This window comes from Periplaneta americana, chromosome 15 (genome assembly GCF_040183065.1).
Source record: "Periplaneta americana isolate PAMFEO1 chromosome 15, P.americana_PAMFEO1_priV1, whole genome shotgun sequence".
NCBI classification, from domain to species: domain Eukaryota; kingdom Metazoa; phylum Arthropoda; class Insecta; order Blattodea; family Blattidae; genus Periplaneta; species Periplaneta americana.
The window spans coordinates 7,714,529-7,736,632 of record NC_091131.1 but is presented as its reverse complement, the minus strand read 5'-3'; the positions used below and the strand labels follow the sequence as shown (position 1 = coordinate 7,736,632).

At 37.0% G+C, this 22,104-nt stretch overlaps 2 protein-coding genes across 3 annotated transcripts in view; one reads left to right on the top strand and one right to left on the bottom strand.

The window, feature by feature from the left end:
• Col4a1 (Collagen type IV alpha 1) overlaps positions 1-15,599 on the bottom strand; it is a 159,077-nt gene extending 143,478 nt beyond the window's left edge. Inside the window, exons 1-2 of the mRNA XM_069846629.1 lie at positions 15,500-15,599; positions 15,369-15,411 (exon numbers count right to left, since the gene is read on the bottom strand). Coding sequence (XP_069702730.1) covers positions 15,369-15,411; positions 15,500-15,513 — 57 coding nt within the window. The 5' untranslated portion in view covers positions 15,514-15,599. The remainder of the gene's footprint in view (positions 1-15,368; positions 15,412-15,499) is intronic.
• Positions 15,600-15,622: 23 nt separating this feature from the next.
• The window catches only part of LOC138714606 (collagen alpha-5(IV) chain-like), a 291,605-nt gene continuing 285,123 nt past the window's right edge, over positions 15,623-22,104 (top strand). For both annotated transcript variants that reach the window (XM_069846628.1, XM_069846627.1), the window contains exon 1: positions 15,623-15,801. In XM_069846628.1, coding sequence (XP_069702729.1) covers positions 15,727-15,801 — 75 coding nt within the window. In that variant the 5' untranslated portion in view covers positions 15,623-15,726. The remainder of the gene's footprint in view (positions 15,802-22,104) is intronic.

Genomic DNA, 22,104 nt, shown 5'->3' with positions numbered 1-22,104 from the left:
GTGACATAACCTATGCATTATTTTGTTCTGTGCTGTGCATCATGGAGCAAGTTTCATTTGATGAGATTCTAATATTGAGTGTTGAGGAAAATCCTCACGTTTACGATAAGCGGCGCGCCTCGTATAAAGATGAGAAAATGAAGGAGAATACGTGGCTTTCAATAGCTGCATCTCTGAACACCGATCGTAAGTGAATCATGTTTTATTACTATAGTGGTTGTATTACACACTACATATTCATGCTTCAATTCTATAACTACTGTTGTGTTCATTTTTGTCTATTACAAATATTTCTTCTCTAATTATTTTACGTTATGGTAGACTTAAAATAGGTTGTGATAATAAAGATGCATGGGCACATTTATAGTACCGTACCTAATGAAATGTTTCAATTGAAATTTCGAAGTTGGTTAACCTGTGTTTATATTGGCTGCCTTGTACTCATGAGAGAACGCCATTGGTCAATTATGCACAAATAACATCAGAATGCGTAATATCGACTTTACATATCGTTATTGACATGCATATCGATATGCATAGTCGTATACGTTCTCGGTTTATTGTGAATCAAAAATTTTCATATTCACATCCTCTGCTTCTCGTTTTCATTCTGGTTCTCGTTCCCGGTTTATTGTGAACCAGCCTTAAGAGTGTTTCCGAGTATAGCCAGGTTAATGTTAAAAATGTTGGTAAAAATAAAGTGATGTCCCTGTAGAAATTAAACTAGTATTATTCTGAAACACTCTATTTCTCAACATAATCCCCCTCAAAATTCACACACTTGGTCCACCGATGCTGCAATGCCGCCACACCTTCCTTGTACACAGATTCCTCGAGGTCTGCACAAAATCGTTCTACTGCGGCGATAACCTCTTCATTTGACGAAAATTTCTTCCCAGCCAAGTGAGTTTTGAGCTTGGAGAAAGCAAGAAGTCTGAGGGTGCGAGATCCGGTGAGTAGGGGGGAGCGGCAACAATTCGAACCGTAGTTTGTGTAGTTCAGCAACCGCGATTGCACACGTGTGAGCAGGTACATTGTCGTGATGAAACAACACTTTCTTCTTGGTCATACCCGGCCTGTTCTCGCGAATTTTCCCTTTGAGTTGCTGCATGACATTTGGATAATATTCTGCGGTTATTGATTTGCCTTTTGCTTTGATTATTTCCTGAGAATCTAAGAACATAGACGCCATGACTTTTCCAACCTATTTAACAGCATTTGCTTTCTTTGGAGGCGAAGAATTGCGTTCTTCCATTGTTTCGACTGCTGTTTTGTCTCTGGTATATAGTCGTGGATCCAGGTTTCATCAATGGTCACAAACCGACTAAAAAATCGGGCGTATTTTTCTCGAATCGTGCCAGACAATCCCTAGAAATGTGATATTGGACGTACTTTTTTTCCGGTGTTAATAAACGCGGAACCCACCTTGCGGAGACCTTGGACATACCCAAGATATTGATTAATATGTGGCGCACCCGTTCATTTGAGATACGCATAACCTCGCTAATTTCCGGCACTTTCAGTCAACGGTCATTCAACACCATATCGTGAATTTTTTCTACGAATTCTTCACTTGTTGCTGTTACTGGACGTCCACTGCAGGTGTCGTCTTTCACACTCTCTTGACTATGTTTAAATAATGCCACCCATTTTTTCACAATCGAAAATTTAATTTCTGTTGGACTTATTCTCTTTTTTATGAAGTATTTAATGACAGCAGTCCACACCTGTGGATTAGTGGTCAGCGCGTCTGGCCGCGAAACCAGGTGGCCCGGGTTCGAATCCTGGTCGGGGCAAGTTACCTGGTTGAGGTTTTTTCCGGGGTTTTCCCTTAATCCAATACGAGCAAATGCTGGGTAACTTTCGGTGCTGGACCCTGGACTCATTTCACCGGCATTATCACCTTCATTTCATTCAGACGCTAAATAACCTGAGATGTTGATACAGCGTCGTAAAATAACCCAATAAAATAAAAATAAATAATGACAGCACGAAGCTCGATATTTTCCATTTTTTCCAATCTGCTCGGCACACTGACTTCAGAATTAAACTACACAAAATGTAGTAAACGGAAATATAAGAATTTCTCGTGCTTGAACTAATGTAAAATGGGCACTAACAATGGCAGCATTGTTGATACGTTTTCAGTGCCATCTATGTATCAGGGCACGAACTTTTCAAACGCACCTCGTACCTACAATAAATACGTTTCACATGCTGTCAAGGACCTCACGATTGCATGATTTTGTGGACATGTATTTATCTCGTGGCTGAATTATATGGAGTGTCTTGTTTATTGACGTTTGCTCCGAACTTACATGCAGACTAGAAGGACATTAATTGCCTTTATTTTAAAATGTAGTATAGGACGGTAGGTTCTTAAAAGAAACATTAATAAACTGCCTATACTTGGCGTTTATTTTATCATTTAATTTTACGTATTGCTGAAAGATCAAGGTTTTCATATGCTCTTCACTTGAATTAAAAGGTCGTAGTAACTGGCAATGTAAAAACCAACAGTGTTTATAAAACAGCATGAACGTCCCTCGGATAGAGCGAGCAGCGAATTAAGGAGCGTGACGGTACAGATCTCTGTGTAACCACAGTCTATTATATACAGTCACGAAGCTTGAGTTTTGAGGGTGCTAGAAACAATAGACTGTGACGGTACTATTTTGCATTGCCTGTAATGAGGCGATATTAGCGATCCTAGTGGAGAGCAACTATCTAATGTTTGCATATTTACTACGAATTGAGCTTCGCGACTGTATATACTAGACTGTGGTGTAACATACACAGGGTGATTCAAAACATCTGCGACAATAAGGAACCCTTTTTGCTAAACAACCTATGTCTTTTAACGCGTCGTTTCGAAGTTACTGTTAAAAATGTTTTTGCGCGAGCGTACGTTTTTTTTTTTCGTTTCATTTATTATATTACATAGATCTTACATGAGCAATGAAGCTTTAAGATGTGAAACAAGTAAAAATTTTACAATATTACAATTACAATTTTTACAAATTTTTACAATTTTTACAGTTTTACAATTATGTAATTTTCTACAATTTTTTTTACAATATTTTGGCGAGATGTAGTGAGATGAGGTGAGGTCCGAGGATTCGCCAAAAGATTACCCGGCATTTGCCTTTTGGTTGGGGAAAACCTCGGAAAAACCCAACCAGGTAATCAGGCCAAAGGGGTGAAATGAAGTGAGGCCGAGGACAAATGTCAATGTATGCGAATGTGTGCACCCCTGTTTGTTTGTTGAGATGTTTGTAAGAGACGAGAAGGGTGGTTGTTGTTGTTGTTTGTTTACGTTTAATGTTCAATACATTTTACTTTCAGTTAAGTGTAATCATCAATTGAGAATGGATGTGTATGCGATCTTCCACCAATGCACCCGGGACGAAGAGACCCATCGTCTCGAAGGCGCTGATAAAGTCGAGGAAACATTGTGTGGTGAGGGTGATTTCTGTTTTGAAACTTGTTGGTACATGTGGAGAGCTCTTCATCCGTTTTCGCGAGCCTCCCCATAACACATTACCAAGTCGGCTAACTCGGGAAAAGTGTAGACATCCATTCTCAATTGATTTATTTTTTTGTTATTGGGTTATTTTACGATGCTGTATCAACATCTCAGGTTATTTAGCGTCTGAATTAAGTGAAGGTGATAATGCCGGTGAAATGAATCCGGGGTCCAGAACCAAAAGTTAGCGTTGAGGGAAAATCCCGGAAAAAACCTCATCCAAGTAACTTGCCCCGACCGGGATTCGAACCCGGGCCACCTGGTTTCGCGGCCAGACGCGCTGACCGTTACTCCACAGGTGCGGACTTCTCAACTGATGATTAGACTGAACTGAAAGGGAAAGATATTGAATATTAAACGTAAACAAACAACAACCCTTCTCGTCTCTTACAAACATCTCAACAAACAAACAGGGGTGCACACATTCGCATACATTAACATATGCCAGCGCAAAAACATTTTCAACGGTAACTTCGAAACGACACGTCAAAAGACACCTTGTTTAACAAAAAGGGTTTCTTATTGTTAGATCTATCACCCCTCAGAGTTTGTCGCAGAGGTTTTGAATCACCCTGTATAATTAATCGACCTTTATTAATAGAGATATTAGAGGATTTGTTGGAGCGTAAATTGGACTTTAGTCATTCGACTTCAGGCGCCATTTAAATCCTTACGTCATATGCGACAAATCGTGGCTAAGGAGAAAGACTTCACATTCTTAGTCATAACATGGCCAGCATTGAACAATTTTATACATCGATGGCTTACGTCTAATACCACGTATATGATTTTTCCAAATTTTTAAGGAGAAACTTAAAACTTTCTTACTGATTAATGTGCTTTTTAAGGATTCAAATAGATAGAATGTATAAGTAATAAACAGTTTTAAGTCTTACCTGTAAATTTTGGAAAAATCACATACCTGGTATTAGATCTAGGCCATAAATGCACGTTTAACATGAGTTTAATATAGCAATTCCTTTGTTTTTTAGAACTTTGAACGTGTATTTATATTAGGCGATTGTCAAGATGGCCATGACTAGACCATGATAACCACGTGACTCCAATTCGTGCCGAAGCCTGTTTTTCTTGTTAGCCACGCGAAAAATTCAATAATGTGAACGAGTCCATTTCTATACATAAGGGAAGTCTGTATATACAGAATGGCCCACTTAACTCTTTCATATCCAATAGCATGTGAAATATTTCAGATATGCACAAACCGACATTTAAAAGTTAATTTACATCTGATACACGTAATGCATTTTTAGTACAAGAAATAATTTTCAAGATAATAGAGGCAGCTTTCTTTTTTTATGGGAACCAACTATGTTTTGTATTGCAAATATTGCGTTAGCTCTGTCTAATAACTGACTACTTTACCGACTGTTTGAATGTCACTGGTAAGAGTAAACATAAACAATGACTGACCAAGGATCGAACAGAAGGAAGACAGTTCTGGTTAGTGGTTAGAGTTGTGCTTCAATTAAACCACAATCACAATGTACTGTACATTTTAATACTATGGAAATGTCCGGTGTGCAATCAGATTTCTCGCCGATGTCTTATCGTTCAATTGTCCAGTACACAGCTAAAGAAATAAGGGTTGTATTGGTTAGTGTACAGTACTATAAGTCTGTTCGATCTTCAATTAAATCAACATTTTAAGTAGGGAATGGAATATTTTAATGGTGAGCGAGAGAAAAGTTCGGTGCAGAAGAAGATATCAGTTTATAGATAATATTAAAATATATGGATCATATGCGGAGACAAAGAGGAAGGCAGAAAATAGGAAAGATTGGAGGAAGCTGGGTTTGCAGTGAAAGAACAGAGCAGATGTAGAATTATTTATACTTCGGACTTCCAATTATTTTAGGGGAAAACTATGGTGAAATAATGGTGAAAAATTAAAAAAAAAAATCCACTTTTATTGTTTTATGTCCGTAATTCTATAATATTTGGATGAAAGGAGATAAGTCATAAAAATGAGTTTCGAGTTAAATGAAAATTAAACATCGGACCCTTATTACAAATAATTTTCTACATTAATAAAACACATCAAATGCTAGTATTCTTTTGTTTTTTGTACACCACTTGGGTAGCTCAGTTGGTAAAGCAGTTGGGTACGGACTGGAAGGTTCGGGGTTCCATCCCAGGTGGTGACAGGATTTTTTTCTCTTTGCCAAACTTTCAGAACGGCCCGAGGTTCACTCAGCCTCCTATAAAATTGAGTACCGGATCTTTCACGAGGGTAAAAAGCGGTCAGAGCGTGGTACCGGCCACACCACCTCATTCTAGTGCCGAGGTCATGGAAAGCATGGGGGGGGGGGGTCTACCTCCATGCCCCTCAAGTGCCTCCATGGCATGTTACGGGGTTATCTTTACCTAACCTTTTTTTTTTCCTGTAGAATTTAACTTGTGTATTCCGCCGGGGAACAAAACTCCATTTGCACAAAAAATGACTTAATTCCCTTTACCCGAACACCATAGAATTATATTTGAACCTACTAGTTTCATTTCCTATTTGAGAGCCCTTCAAATTCTGTCAAGTGACTTTTACAGCCTATATTGCAATAAAGAAAAATAAGTTGCAAGAGTTAGAAAATGCTACCTGTGGCTATACCGACGAACCCCGTTCTAATTCAAAACCTTCACCGTTATAAGGTACCATCTCGTATAATCAAAAGTGGCCAAACATACGTTGCGTGAGTGAGTTCAGAGAAATGTTTTTTCGACTTTAACATTTTAAGCAGTTTATTAAATAAAACAAAGCTCCTTGCACAACAGTTATTGTCAGATTGGTCTGAAACTTCTCACAGAGGTCAATCAAATGTTGATAAATAAAATTTTATTAGAATTTGTGTGAAATATTAAATTACTTTGAGGTTCATTCATATTGTACTTAGATTAAAATATGCTGCAATGGTGAATTCATGAAATTCAAAACTGTATTGTGACCCTCTATTCAGACTGAGCTATTGTCAAGGTTTTAGGAAATAGGAACTAAAAATTTTGAAAACTTCGTCGCAAAAAGCCTTTTTAGTAAGACGTCAATATGAAATATACTTAAAAATTATAATTTCAAAACTATTAGACCTATTAATTAGATAGGCCTACAGATGATAGTATTGTAGTAATGTTTATGTAGTTTAAAATTCGTGATTTTTATTGAAAATTGTAGAGTTTTTAAAAATTACATAGGCGTCCTCTTAAGGGGAGGCAGAGGTGAAATTTTCGAACAAAACTGAAGAAAAAATGAAAATTTGGTTTTTTCCATTTTTATTATCTTTATTTTCATATTCCGATGTTAGTTTTTGGTTTTATGCTCTTTAAAAGTATGAAATTAAAACCAAGATAACTGTATTACTATATTATTCCCATAATAAACTAATACTTATCATTATTTATATACCTTCTCTGAACATATAAATAAAAAGAAATATTGAAAATTTCTTACAATATGGTGCATGGAGCATATTATATCAAACGATATAAAGTTTTATAAAATTATTAATATTTACAGAACTATTGTACTTAGAAAGTTGAAACTTGGTATGTCCATTACTAATAACATACTTAGTATCCATGATCAATTTCAAACAAATCGGATAAATTTTGTGGATTTTGAAATATTCACCTCTGCCTCCCCTTAAAACTTATTGTTAAGAGAAATGACCGCTCGATTTAAATACATTTCTTATGGGTGGGTGAAACATTTGATAAACATCTGAAAGGAGAGGAATTTATCGGGGACTTATACCTAATTAACTACAAATAGCTACACTTTTGGTATCTCAATGACGATATTCGTGAATAGAATGTGACAGGGGATTCATAGGCACCCTGCACGTTTATGCTGACGATTGGATGTTTTTGTGATGTGTAGATTTTTAAGGAACTGGCCCTTAATGAAAAGAGGAATATGAACATAATAATTGAGAATGGAATAAATGTATTGCAATTTATCTATGGTAGAATTTATTTCTTTATTGAATACTAGCCGTACCCGTGTGCTCCGCTGCACCTGTTAGAAATAAATATAAAGTAATTACATAATTAAAATAGGACGTTTGATCCAGGGAACATTCGTGTTTGATAGAAGGATAAATCGTTTAATGTGTTACTTATTTTAAATTGTATTTAAATAATTAAAATGCGGTCATTTTGGTCCAGAGAGCACTCATTTGGTGCAATGACAATTCCTTTAACATGTTTCTTAATTGTTATTACATGCAACCATAGTTTAATGAAGATTGACATATCATTTAGTTTTAATGTGTATACTTTATATTACTTGCTATGTTACTGTAATAACATTGTAGAATTATGTCCATCTAGAGAAACTACACTTTCCAATGGTGAAATAATAAGTAAACAATTAATTAGCTTCCGATATTACTTCATACAAAAACAGAAACATTATCTGTAGGCTATGTTTAATAGCTTTCGATTATTGTTGTCCAAGGCCCCGTATAGACGAAGTCATTTTTTTATTTCAGTACAGCGCCTTAGATGGCGTTGTTATTGTAATTTTAAAACTCATTTATCTCATTAAATATCAGTCCTTAATTTATTTCTTTATTGAATATATACCATGTAGATGTACAAGTATATACAATGTAATTATGTGCTTCATCTGAATTATTGGTTGTTACGTATATTGTAAACTCCCTCTAAACTTAGTATAAAAAGAAAAGAAAACAGATAGAGTGTAAGCTTACAAGAGCTAACCAATGTTACGAAAATAAACACTGAGTGCACTCAGATACGTTTGCATTGTTAACCTCAGACTGGCCTCCACTTAACCAGTTGTGATGTTTAAAATGTTTTCGCATGTCATCCTACGGCTATGCAAAGCTACAGGGTCATTTGTTAACTTGTCAAGTTTGTTGTCGGTTGTCACCATGCCCTGTGGTCAGACCTTCGACCTATTACGCAGGCGTCCTGGTTCGAGTTCCGATCAGCCCTACAATTGTGGCGGACAAGGTCGTAGGTGGGTTTTTTCTCGAGGTTCTTCCGTTTCTCCACGTTAGACATCAACATCATTCTGTCCTACAGTAATTATTTAGAATGACAGATCTGTCCTTTACTCTAGCTACTGACAAAGATCGCAATGTGAAATCATGTTCACTTCTACACAATAGCGACACTAGTAGCCTAATATTACATCAAATCGATTTTTTTTTTAATTTTAAATGTTGATTAAATAACGTTATTACTTTATTCTAAAGATTGAACATCAACGAAACGAAACTCCGAAATCTGAATACTGAGGATCAATGCATTACGTCATTCACCCATTGCAGTAAGTTGTCTTACTTATACAGCAGTGTTTTAATTTTACTTGTACTTTATTAAGCAATGTAACATTTTACAGGAAAAAAACTTTTCTCACTGCGATTTCCGTCGTTCCATTTGAAGGAACATTAGATAATTCAGAAAGGGAAAAACCGAAAATGGGCTACACTAATAGGTACCACATTTTTTTTATTGTTACTCACAAGAATATAGGTGTTAAATTTATTTTATTTATTTATTTATTTTTTTGTGATTTGACAAATTCCATTATTGCTGAAGTTTTTTTTTTCCTGTAAAATGTTACATTGCTTAATAAAGTACAAGTAAAATTAAAACACTGCTGTATAAGTAAGACAACTTACTGCAATGGGTGAATGACGTAATGCATTAATCCTCAGTATTCAGATTTTGGAGTTTCGTTTCGTTGATGTTCAGTCTTTAGAATAAAGTAATAACGTTATTTAATCAACATTTAAAATAAAAAAAATTTCGATTTGATGTAATATTAGGCTACTAGTGTCGCTGTTGTGTAGACGTGAACATGATTTCACATTGCAATCTTCCTCATTAGCTAGAGTAAAGGACAGATCTGTCATTCCAAATAATTAAGTAAGCTAAATCTCTTTCCAGATAAGGAAGTTAGTTATGCCACTATCGCTCCCAGGGTCACAATTGTATAACGAACGTCTCTGCATTACGCCACATATCAAGTGTTCCAAGTCCACCATTTTGAAACGTGTAGATACTGATGTTTTGAATAAATTATGAATGGCATGCCCTCTATTCCAAGATAGTGGCTCCACAACATTGTGTTTATTTCCTGACACGATAGTGAAATAGCAGATCCGTTTGATGATAAAAAATATTCCATGTTGAATCTTTCGTACACTAATTTTAACACTTGAGTATAAATAATTGATTAAATGGCGATCTTACTCGTGTTAATTATGTAAGCATGTGCGGCTTACAGCTGTTTCGGTGTTACTTGACACCATCCTCAGAGCCTTCTGTCCTCAACACACTAGAACAATATGAAATATACAGACACACTAAAACACACCCTAATCAAATTCTCAACACACAGATCAATTTCAGAACACACACACTATTTGACACACTCTTCATCATATGAACGCACCCACACAACAGGCAGCGAAGTTAAGATGGCGCCGAGACACAGAAGACTCTGAGGATGGTGTCAAGTAGCACCGAAACAGCTGTAAGCCGCACATGCTTACATAATTAACACGAGTAAGATCGCCATTTAATGTATTATTAAAAAATATATGTTAAAACAGCTAAATGTAAACAAAATCAGGAATTTTGGGATTGTAATTAATGTTAGAAAAGCATCATACAGTATCGTCATCATATCGTCCCCAGCAAGGCAGAGTAACGTAAGCATCATTTTGATAACTTTGCAGGAAAGGCAGTTACATTACTTATACAACATGGTGGTGAATACGACAGTCAAAATTTAAACCAAATTATCAGAGGAAAAAAAATTGTTGGAGCTTGAGGAACTTTTACAGTCGATGCACAGTGCTGGGCTATTTATTCTAAGCACCACAACTCATTTTCGGTAAAAGCGATGCTTAGGATACTTTGCCTTGCAGGGGACGAATTTATTTTCAAGGAGAGGATTGTTTAACACCAGTGCGTCCCCAAAGTAGAGACGTTTTTAAGGAATAAATTGGGTGAAATTTCTGTTGTCTACAGTTTTAGTTAGAGACTTGATATTTTGTATACGACAACCTCTCATTAATAGTATTAATGACCCCAAGTTGCATCAGTTGACTTTTCAAAATGTATCTGCCCGCACAAAATATAAATTATAGACGTGAAAAAAAATTGCAGCATCTTTGACACGTAGGTATATAATTTAACAGCAGAGCCATAATTTGAATTTTGATGTATGAGTGACCGAAAAAAATTTAAACCATTCAACTTAAAGAAGTTTAATTCTTTTAGTAACCGGATAGTATGTATGTGTGTGTGTATATATATATATATATATATATATATATATATATATATATATATATATATATATATAATTTTGAAAATATTTACTTTATCAAAAAAAAAAAATAATAAAGCTATGTAGTTTTGTTAATTACAATTTTCAGAACATGCAGTAAATATTTCAACTTGTTGGCATGAATTTGTTGGAGCCTGTAGTATTTTAATGTGAGTAAATGCAGTAAAAATAAAAGTATGAAGAAATTACTTTAAAATGTCTATTTTCCGTCACGAAAACCTATATAATAAAGTTTCACTCATTTTCTCCCGTAAACAACTCCAGATATTTTCCAGTAAGGGTCTTTGGTCACGAGATTAGCGTTGAGTATGGCCACTTCTCAGACAACATAGGAACACGTCCGTTCTGCGTGGGAAGGGAATACATCTGCACATCTACCGAGACTCGAACCCGTACCCCATGGATTTCAAACTATAGTCATTGTTATGTCAAAGTGGATGATTGTTATAAAAAGATACTAATGTAACCGATCTGTTTAGTTGTACAGAAGCACCGTGACGCTATGATTGTCTTTTCGTAGCTGTTTTATCAGCACGCACTTTTTTAAAATCTCACATCAGTCGAGCAGCTCGTTTATCACGCAGGTGGGCGGGAGCGATAAGGGTGAGATGTGCGCAGGGACAACTGTCGCTGGGAGGGACACTTTTCAACCAATGGTCGGGTAAACATGCAATTAGGGCGGGACCACGCAAGTCAATATTGGTCCACCAGTATCTCTGCAACAAGTTGAACATGCAAAACATGTAACTGGTATAACATTGTTGGGTAAGTAATAATAATAATAATAATAATAATAATAATAATAATAATAATAATAATAATAACGGTGTGCAATACTAAACAGCTGAATCGCTATTATAGCGATAGCAACTTGTCCCGAATTGTTAGATGGACTTGCATAAGAATCCGTTGCTATGCACATCTTCCCTAGTAACGAACTGTGTGCATCACATTAATTAATACTAAACAGTTGAATCGCTGTTATAACGACAGCAACTTGTCCCGAATTGTTAGATGGACTTGCATAAGAATCCGTTGCTATGCACATCTTCCCTAGTAACGGACTGTGTGCATCACATTAATTAATACTAAACAGTTGAATCGCTGTTATAGCGACAGCAACTTGTTCCGCATTGTTAGATGGACTTGCATAAGAATCCGTTGCTATGCACATCTTCCCTAGTAACTAGCTGTGTGCATCACATTAATTAATAATTATAGTTTTTATTGAACACAAATGTGTACTACTTTCATCCATTTTTTATTTGTCCTGGAGACCTGGCTCGGGACGTCGCAGAGTGAGGGTGGTTGTGGAATGATAATGATTAGGAGAAATGGAAGATTCGTGAGAGAAACCCTTAGCGCCCGCTTTGTCCATTACAAATTCCTTCACGGTCCGGACGGAGATCGAACCCCGGTCGGTAGTATGGAAGGCAGAGAGGCTAACCACTGAGCCACGGACCAGATTATCGCATTAATTAATACTAGACAATTGAATTGCTATAATAGTAAAACAGTTGAATCGCTGTTACGACAGCAACTTGTTTCGTTAATTTAACTAATGAATTTACAAGAATCCGTTGCTGTGCATATGTTTCATAGTAACGAACTTTATATATCATCATCATCGTCATCGTCAACAACAACAACAACGATTTATTCCTGTGTCTGGTCTTTACATCTTTGTCGTGGTCGTTCGGTATGCTACTTGGATTCATTTTTTCGAGGTATCCTAGCCTTTTTCCTGGTGAAGTTGTACAGTATTACATTCTACAGGCTGTTTAGATGTTTTTGGAAAGTACGAATATCGTTGATAAGCCCGAATATCGTTGATATTCATCCTAGTAAATCCCGAGGGCGTTCCCAAAAATCTGATCTGTGCAGCCTCCAGTCTCTGTTCGTCTCTGGTTCTGTACACAAGTTTCACTCTTTTAAGAGCCGATTTTGATACTAAAGAATTCAATCGTTCTCCGCATTGTTAGATGGATTTTAAGACTTCGTTGCTGCGCACATCTTTCCTCGTAACGAACTGTATGCATCACATTAAAACATATTAAAGAGTTGAATCGCTGTTATGACATTAGCAGCTTGTCACCGCATCGTTAGGCGCAATTGCGTAACACTTCACATTTTTCTTCCCTTATGAAGATAAATGCCCTGAATACAGAGTGATGTAACAACAAGGTAACAAATGTGTCTTCCCGCAGTTTACAGCGCGGACTATCTCTGGAGCGGTCGTTCTGGTGATGAATGAATGACGGCCTTTCGCTACGGGCGGGCCTAGCTCACGCAGCTGCGAGTGCAGCAGTATGGACGTCAGGAACGCGTTACCATTAGAAGGGACTTAGAAGTTACCCTAAACCTATAATATTAAATCCTGTGAAGGAGATTTTTTGCGTCGTGCGAAGTGGAAGATCGGATGTTTGTTGTATCTTAAATCCAATCAGCATTAGATCCTACGTATGAAAAGTTGAAAGAACTGTTGATTGCTACACGTGAAATCTAATCAGCATTAGGTCTGTGAATCTAATCAGGATTGGATCTTGCATCTGAAAGCTTCGAAGAGCTGTTTATTGCTACATCCTAAATTCAATCATGAAGAGTTGCTGATTGCTACATCCTAAATCCAGTCAGCATTAGATGTTGCTGATTCTACTTCATCGTAAATATAATCAGCATTGGATCCTGTATGTGAAAGCTTCGAAGAGCAGCTCATTGCTACATCCTAAATCCAGTCAGCATTAGCCGTTACGTATGAAAGTTGGAAAAGTTGCTGATTGCTACTTCATCGTAAATCTAATCAGTATTCGATTCTATATGAAAGCTTCGAAGAGCTGCTGATTGCTACATCTTACATGTAATCAGTCAGGCTATTAGATCCTGCGTTTAGAAACTTGGAAGAGCTACTGATTGCTGCGTCTGAAATCTGATCAGAATTAGATCCTATTTGTGAAAACGTAATCAGAGCTACTGATTGTTACATTTTAAATCTGATCAGTATTAGATCCTGCATATGAAAACTTGGAAGAGCTACTGATTGCTACGTCCGAAATCTGATCGGCATTAGATCCTGCATATGAAAACTTGGAAGAGCTACTGACTGCTACGTCCGAAATCTGATCAGAATTAGATCCTGTGTATGAAAACTTGATAAGAGCTGCTGATTGTTACATCTTAAATCTGATCAATATTGGATCCTGCATATGGAACTTGGAAGAGATGCGGATTGCTACATCTACAACTGATGAGCATTAGGTCCTGTGTATGGGAATTTATAAGAACCGAAGTTTGTTTGCTACATTGCAAATTTACTCAGCAGTAGATCCTACGTATGGGAACTTGGAAGAGCTGATGTTAGCTACTACATCCTAAAACTAATCAGCATTAGGTTAACACTTTGAAGTGTGATGTTTACTGCATCCTATATCTAGCCAGCTTTAGATCCTACTTATGAACATTTGAAAGAGATGCTGATTGTTATCTCTGAATTCTCATCAGCTTTAGATCTTGCGTATGGAAACTTTGAGAAAATTCATGTTTGTTCCATTCTGAATCTACTCAGCAGTGGATCCTGCGTATGAAAAGTTGGAGGATCTGACGTTTTAATATATCCTACGTTAGTAACTTTGAAGAGCTGTTTACTACATCTAATCAACATTAGATTTTGCGAAGCGGTAACTTGGAAGAGCTGATGTTAGCTACTACATCCTAAAACTAATCAGCATTATTGAAGTATGATGTTTACTGCAGCCTATATCTAGCCAGCTTTAGATGCTACGTATGAACAGTTGAAAGAGATGCTGATTGTTATCTCTGAACTCTCGTCAGCTTTAGATCCTGCGTATGGAAACTTGAAGAAAATTCATGTTTGTTCCATTCTGAATCTACTCAGCAGTGGATCCTGCGTATGGAAAGTTGGAGGATCTGACGTTAGTTTAGTTTCTGCGGAGCGGTAACTTTGAAGAGCTGTTTGCTACATCCTAAATCTAATCAACATCAGATTTTGCGAAGCGGTAACTTGGAAGAGCTGATGTTAGTTATTACATCCTAAAACTAATCGGCATTAGATTAACACTTTGAAGTATGATGTTTACTGCATCTTATATCTAGCCAGCTTTAGATGCTACGTATGAACAGTTGAAAGAGCTGCTGATTGTTATATCTGAACTCTCGTCAGCTTTAGATCCTGCGTATGGAAACTTGGAGAAAATTCATGTTTGTTTCATTCTGAATCTACTCAGCAGTGGATCCTGCGTATGGAAAGTTGGAGGATCTGACGTTTTAATATATCCTACGTTAGTATAGTTTCTGCGGAGCGGTAACTTTGAAGAGCTGTTTACTACATCCTAAATCTAATCAACATCAGGTTTTGCGAAGCGGTAACTTGGAAGAGCTGCTGTATGGATTTAATAGAAGTTAGATCCTGCGGAGCTGCTGTTAGCTACTTCCTAAATGCAAAGAGCTGCGGGCGGAGTGTAGTCGGGCGGGTGGGCAGGTACTCACCGCAGAGGTGCAGGTCGTGAACCACGCGACGGACGCCAGCAACCTGCAACACAACACAACACAACGCACTGATTGCCGTCACTGCTGTAAACTGCGAGAACACACAACAGGCAGGCACACAGGCGACGTACCGCAGGGCTCCCATCGCAGACAGCGGTCCTCTGGAGCAGCAGCGACGGCTCACACTCCCATCGCAAGCACTCACTCGTCCGCCGCAGCTTCCTCGGCACTGGCTGCAGAGCGGAGCGGAGCGGATTCCAGCCGGCGGACCGGCCCGGGACGGGCGAGGCGAGGGCGCGGAGGGGGGGAGGAGCCTCCAGCATGGAGCGCTGGGACCGCGCCGCGCGCTGGCTCAAGCATGAGGCGGCTGCGGCGGACTGCGGTGCCCCTGACGCTGGTGCTCCTGTGCCTCGTCCGCGGCGGACACTCGGCGGTGAGTACAGGCATGCTTGCTGCAGCTTCTGCGGCGAAGAGTCGCGTTGGTTTAACAAACACCTGGGCTATGGGCCTCGCATGTTGGCGTGAGGGAGGTTTCCCAACTGAATCAAAATCGAGTTGTAGTTGCAACTTTACGTTGGAGATTCATGTTGACTGCATCTTCAGCTTGTGTACAATACAAACAGCAGCTGTCAACTGCAGTCACCAAAAAACACAACATACCTGGTTGCTATCAACTGAAACCGCAGTTGAGTTGAGATTGAAATAGTGAGAACGATCTTGTTCGCATTTCTGTATTAATTAGCAACTGCAGGTTGAATTGCGGTTGATAGTTGCTCTAGTGGGAAACCTCTCTAGGAGTGAAAAGTGTCTAAACGTATGTGGAATTAAATATCACGATAAGGTAGAAAGTTATTCAGCAATAATTATGTAGTATGATTGGCCAGGTCATTCCCGCAATAGAGGTCCAGGGCACATATTAGTTTATTCTAAAGTAAGTTCCCAGTGGAAAAATTCAAATATCTTGGAGCAACAGTAACAAATATAAATGACACTCGGGAGGAAATTAAACGCAGAATAAATATGGGAAATGTGTGTTATTATTCGGTTGAGAAGCTCTTATCATCCAGTCTGCTGTCCAAAAATCTGAAAGTTAGAATTTATAAAACAGTTATATTACCGGTTGTTCTGTATGGTTGTGAAACTTGGACTCTCACTCTGAGAGAGGAACAGAGGTTAAGGGTGTTTGAGAATAAGGTGCTTAGGAAAATATTTGGGGCTAAGAGGGATGAAGTTACAGGAGAATGGAGGTTACACAACACAGAACTGCACGCATTGTATTCTTCACCTGACATAATTAGGAACTTAAAATCCAGACGTTTGAGATGGGCAGGGCATGTAGCACTTATGGGCGAATCCAGAAATGCATATAGAGTGTTAGTTGGGAGACCGGAGGGAAAAAGACCTTTAGGGAGGCCGAGACGTAGATGGGAGGATAATATTAAAATGGATTTGGGGGAGGTGGGATATGATGATAGGGACTGGATTAATCTTGCACAGGATAGGGACCGATGGCGGGCTTATGTGAGGGCGGCAATGAACCTTCGGGTTCCTTAAAAGCCATTTGTAAGTAAGTAAGGTTGAATTACGGTTGATAGTTGCTCTAGTGGGAAACCTTTATTTGCTATCAACTGAAACCGCAGTTGAGTTGAGAGTGAGATTGTTCGCATTTCTGTATTAATTAGCAACTGCAGGTTGAATTGCGGTTGATAGTTGCTCTGGTAGGAAACCTCTCTAGAAGTGTAAAGTGTCTAAACGTGTGTGGAATTAAATATTACGATAAGATAGAAAGTTATTCAGCAATAATTATGTAGTAAGATTGGCCAGGTCATTCCTGCAATAGAGGTCCAGGGCACATATTGGTTTATTCTAAAGTAAGTTCCCAGTTTAAGATGGCTGTATCTTCTGTGCAATTTAAGAATTTCGTTCCATTATATATACTATTATCATAGTCTAGTATATACAGTCACGAAGCTTGAGTTTTGAGGGTGCTAGGAACAAATGACTGTGCCGGTTCTATTTTGCATTGGCTGTAATGAGGCGATATTAGCGATCCTAGTGGTTAGCAACTATCCATGTATGCATATTTACTACGTATAGAGCTTCGTGACTATATATTAAACTGTGCTATTATGCTTTAGAGGGATTTCTTTTTCGGTATACATTTCGTTGCTACGGTAACTGTAAGATTAGTATACATAATTGTGGTTAAGTTTTTTTATTTTTTATTTATCAGAGCTTCCTCAAATTAGAGGCTGCCATTAGACAAAGCATACAAAACAATACAAGAACAAATAGGTGATGAGATCTAAAAGAGTAAGAAAAAGGCAAACAAATACACAAACAAACAATGGCAGTTTACAGAAAAAAAAAAAATTCAAGTAAAGAATCAATGAAAGCTAAGAAGGAAAAAGAAAAATGGTAATGGTGCGTCAGTTTTTTCCATACACTGAATTAGAGTCCATATACGTGGTTTCGTAAGAGTTTGACTGACTCTCTAATTATGAGGAGGGCCAGTTCATTCAGAAAAGATTTGTGCAGTCCTAGGGTCTTACAGAATTGAGAAGAGAAGTTGGGTATCGTTCCTCTTGCTCCAAACATCAATCCCGTAACACTGATATCGTGAAGTTGGTATTTATATAGAGTGCACCAGTTTCCTCAAATTTGTTATTCAGCTTGTGAAATGATTTTACAAATCGAAATCAGGGTCCATCTCTCAATCCATGTAACGTTCGAAATATTCTAAATGCATCGGAATATTGTCTATTGCATTCGTAATAGCACTGAACGAGGCCAATATGAACTCGTCTGTATTCTTAACCACATATGTTTATAAAAGCGTGACAGTACCATAGCAACGAAATGAATGTCGAAACAAAACACAATCCCTCTAAAGCATAATAGTATCTAGCCAAACTGTTAATATGTTCAGAAGATAAAGACGTTTCAAATTGGAATCTTACTTTAGAATAACCTTGTACATATCAAACATTTATGCCTGCATATATTTTAAGGCCACTGGGAAGTGTTATGAATGTTTTTTTTTCATGGTAACATATAATAATTTTAAAATTAACTGCCTCCAGTAAATTTTGAGCTAGAATCATAAAGATTTTGCTGCTTATTGTTCAGCATTTTCATACAAAAAGTGTTTAAAGTTAAAAAAATAGTGTATGATAATTATATTTTTGATTAATTCATGATGTGCAAAATCATAGTAGAACACATCGATTCACACAGGTACACTTCTAAAAAACTACCAATCACAACCTGTTTAAATTTTTATTTTGTTTTTATAAACCTTACTTGTCATTGGAGGTGAAATATTTTGTGAGTTATTAATGTAATGAATATTTTTATTAAATGAGTAATCAAATTTAGCTAAAATTTTTTAACATTCCATTAACTCTTCCATACAATGAATATGCACAAAAAATTAGTCTCCTATGTAAAATAATTTCTGAGAAAGGCGTACTTACCTGAAATGAAGAATAGCAAGTTACAAGGAAAGACAAAAAAACAAAAACATGACAGTAGGTGTGGCGCCACTTTTGAAACTAATTTTCAAGCATTTAAATGACTGAAATCGAGGAAAAGCAATACAAACTTGTTAAGAAAAGTTTTCTAGATTTATAAAGACAAAAATGAAAATCCGATTTTTTGTCCCTAATCACTTCACAGTGCCCTTATTTTTTATTTATTTCAGTAGGTTATTTTACGACGCTTTATCAACATCTTAGGTTATTTAGCGTCTGAATGATATGAAGGTGATAATGCCGGTGAAATGAGTCCGGGGTCCAACACCGAAAGTTACCCAGCATTTGCTTATATTGGGTTGAGGGACTGAAGTGGAACTGCGAATAATGTAAAGGAACAAGTAAGGAAGTGTTAATAGAAGATGAACAGAGTAAATTAGAGAGAATAAAAGCAATATGGTAGCGAGACTAATAAGAGTAGGAGAGAGTATGTGCAAGTAGTGAGAGTGTACCGTAAAAGTTATCTAATAAAGTGAAAAAGTGATAAGTGAATCGAACAAGAAATTGCAAGGAGGTATCACAAACATTAGAACATTGCAATAATAATTGAGACAAATAATATAATATGTTAAAGTAGATGAGATAGTAGAAATATTAGTGTATACTAGTCAGAGATAAAAAGGTTTTAACACTAACATAAAAGTAGGGATAACAGTAACGAAAGATGACAATGATAGTAGTAGAGATGGAGGAATAGATGTAGACGCGAATGTTACTGTATAAGAGTAAGGTGGACAGTATTGCATAGTATTTGGAAATTAGATTGAGGGAAGAGAAAGAAGGTTAAGAGTTGTAAATACTGTACATCAGAAAGGATGGATGAAGAGATAGACAGAAGCAGGGTTAAACTTTAGATAATTGGCAGACTAGGGGAGACATAGATGAAAAGAGAAATATAAAGGATATATGATGGAATGTAAGCAAGGTAGTGGTGGACCGTATGCAGAAATGTGAGGGAAACCACTACCGGAAAGACGTTTGATGACAATAAATATGAATATGAATATTGGGTTGAGGGAAAACCCCGGAAAAAACCTCAACCAGGTAACTTGCGCCGACCGGGAATCGAACCCGGGCCATCTGGTTTCGCAGCCAGACGCGCTGACCGTTACTCCACAGGTGTGGACTCAGTGCCCTTATGTAAATGGTCAATGTTTTCTTATGATTGCCATTTTATCACCCTCTTTACACTCTAACGGAAAAGTATGTTCCATTGACTTCTATTGCGGGAAAATGGCGGTTTGGCCGATGCTTACAACATAATTACCATAGAAAATAATAACAGGAGAAAAGGAGATTGCGGAGATTCGAGCCGGTGTCCTCTCATAAGCTACTCTACATCGCTATCCGTTCGACCATGCTGACTGCAAACAAGCTGCACGTAACTGGCAGTCATGGAGGCGCTGTTTTAAGTTCTTTTTTTATTCCTGGAAGTGGTCGAAGTTGGTCAGGAATTTGTCTCGTGATTGGACTATAATGCCTTCGTTTATAGTCATATAAACGGATTTGGTTCAGCATAGCGCAAGTTCAAAAAGATATAATTACCAATATCATGATTGTATGAAATGTATGAAACGTTAAATTAAAAACAACCCAAAAATCCGAACAAGGGCCCTTTCGTGAGTTGGTCTATATATAGCTATCTGTTTGGCGTTGGGAAAACAGTTGCAACTGATGGGTTGTCTTGCAATAAGGTGACATAACTGTTTTAAGAGCTAAGCTATAGTGAACCATGATAGTACTATAAATCAGTGATTAAAAGAAGAGTGTTTTCGTATTTTACCGTGCGAAAAAATTGTTGTAAAACAGTTTAAGTAATGTTCTGAAAACCTGATTGATCTTGTGTACCTTTGTCTTAGTGTACAATTTGGTGTGACTTTTATTAAAACATCATTTCTATACACCACACCTTCCCCTGGTGAGAGACAGCATCTGCGAAATTTAGAACCCATTTACGGGATGAAATGTATGAACATTTTATTTTCTACTTTTTAGAAGCTGGAGACTCTATATAGAAAGGAGGGATAACATTAGTAGCAAAAGAACTAGCTAGATATAGAATAGACTTTGTGGGAGTACAGGAGGTTAGGGTAGATGGGAACGGCATAACACAAATAGGTTACTTGTTGTATTATGGGGAAGGAAACGATAATCACCAATTAGGAACAGGATTATTTATTCATAAAAGAATAAAATCAGCAGTAAAAGAGGTCGAATTTATCAGTGATAGGTTATCGTATTTAGTACTTAAGGGTAAATGGTGCGATATCGTAGTTATAAATGCTTTTGATCAGTTACCTAGATATCACATGAAAATTTTATTGGGAGATTTCAATGATAAAGTAGGACGGGAGGATATTTTTAAACCGACTATTGGAAAAGAGAGCCTACACTTAACTAGTAATGATAGTGGAGTTAGGTTAGTCAACTTTGCCACATCAAAAAATTTAATTGTCAAAAGTACTATATTCCCCCATAAGGATATCGCTGGCTCAATATTACAAAATTCTATGTCTATATCAGAAATATTACTACATACACCCTTGTAACATTTAGCCAGCGATATATATATATATATATATATATATATATATATATACTTGGATCTCTCCAGATGGATTGACACATAACCAGATAGATCACATCTTGATAGATAAAAGAAGACATACTAGTATAGTTTTTTTTTTTTTTTTGCATGCAACAACCTCTTGCTATTAGTGGTAATGTCCTTAAATTTCATTAGTATTAGTTAAATAGTTTTTGAGTTAGTAGAACTAAAAAATAAAATACTTTTTCTAGACGCAGTTCACCTGTTCACACAAAACATAAGTTACAGGCCTGAAAAAAAAAATTGTACAGAATCTTTGACATAGTCTACATATAATTTAACAGCAGAGCCATAATTTAAATTTTGAATGTATGGGTGAACTGAAAAAGTGTAATCCAGCCATTTTAAAATTTTTATTTTGTTTAGTGACTGTATAGTAGCCTATATTTTATTTTTGTTAATTTTGAAAATGTTTACTTTATCCGAAATAAATCTCTGTAGTTTTGTTAATCATACTTTTCGGAATATGCAGTAAACTTTTCAACTTCTTAGCATGAAATTTGTTGGAGCCTGAAGTACTTAAATGTGAGTAAATGCAGTAAAAATAAAATCTGTTTATAATTGAATAGCTAAGCGGAAAAAGCGTTGTAAACGA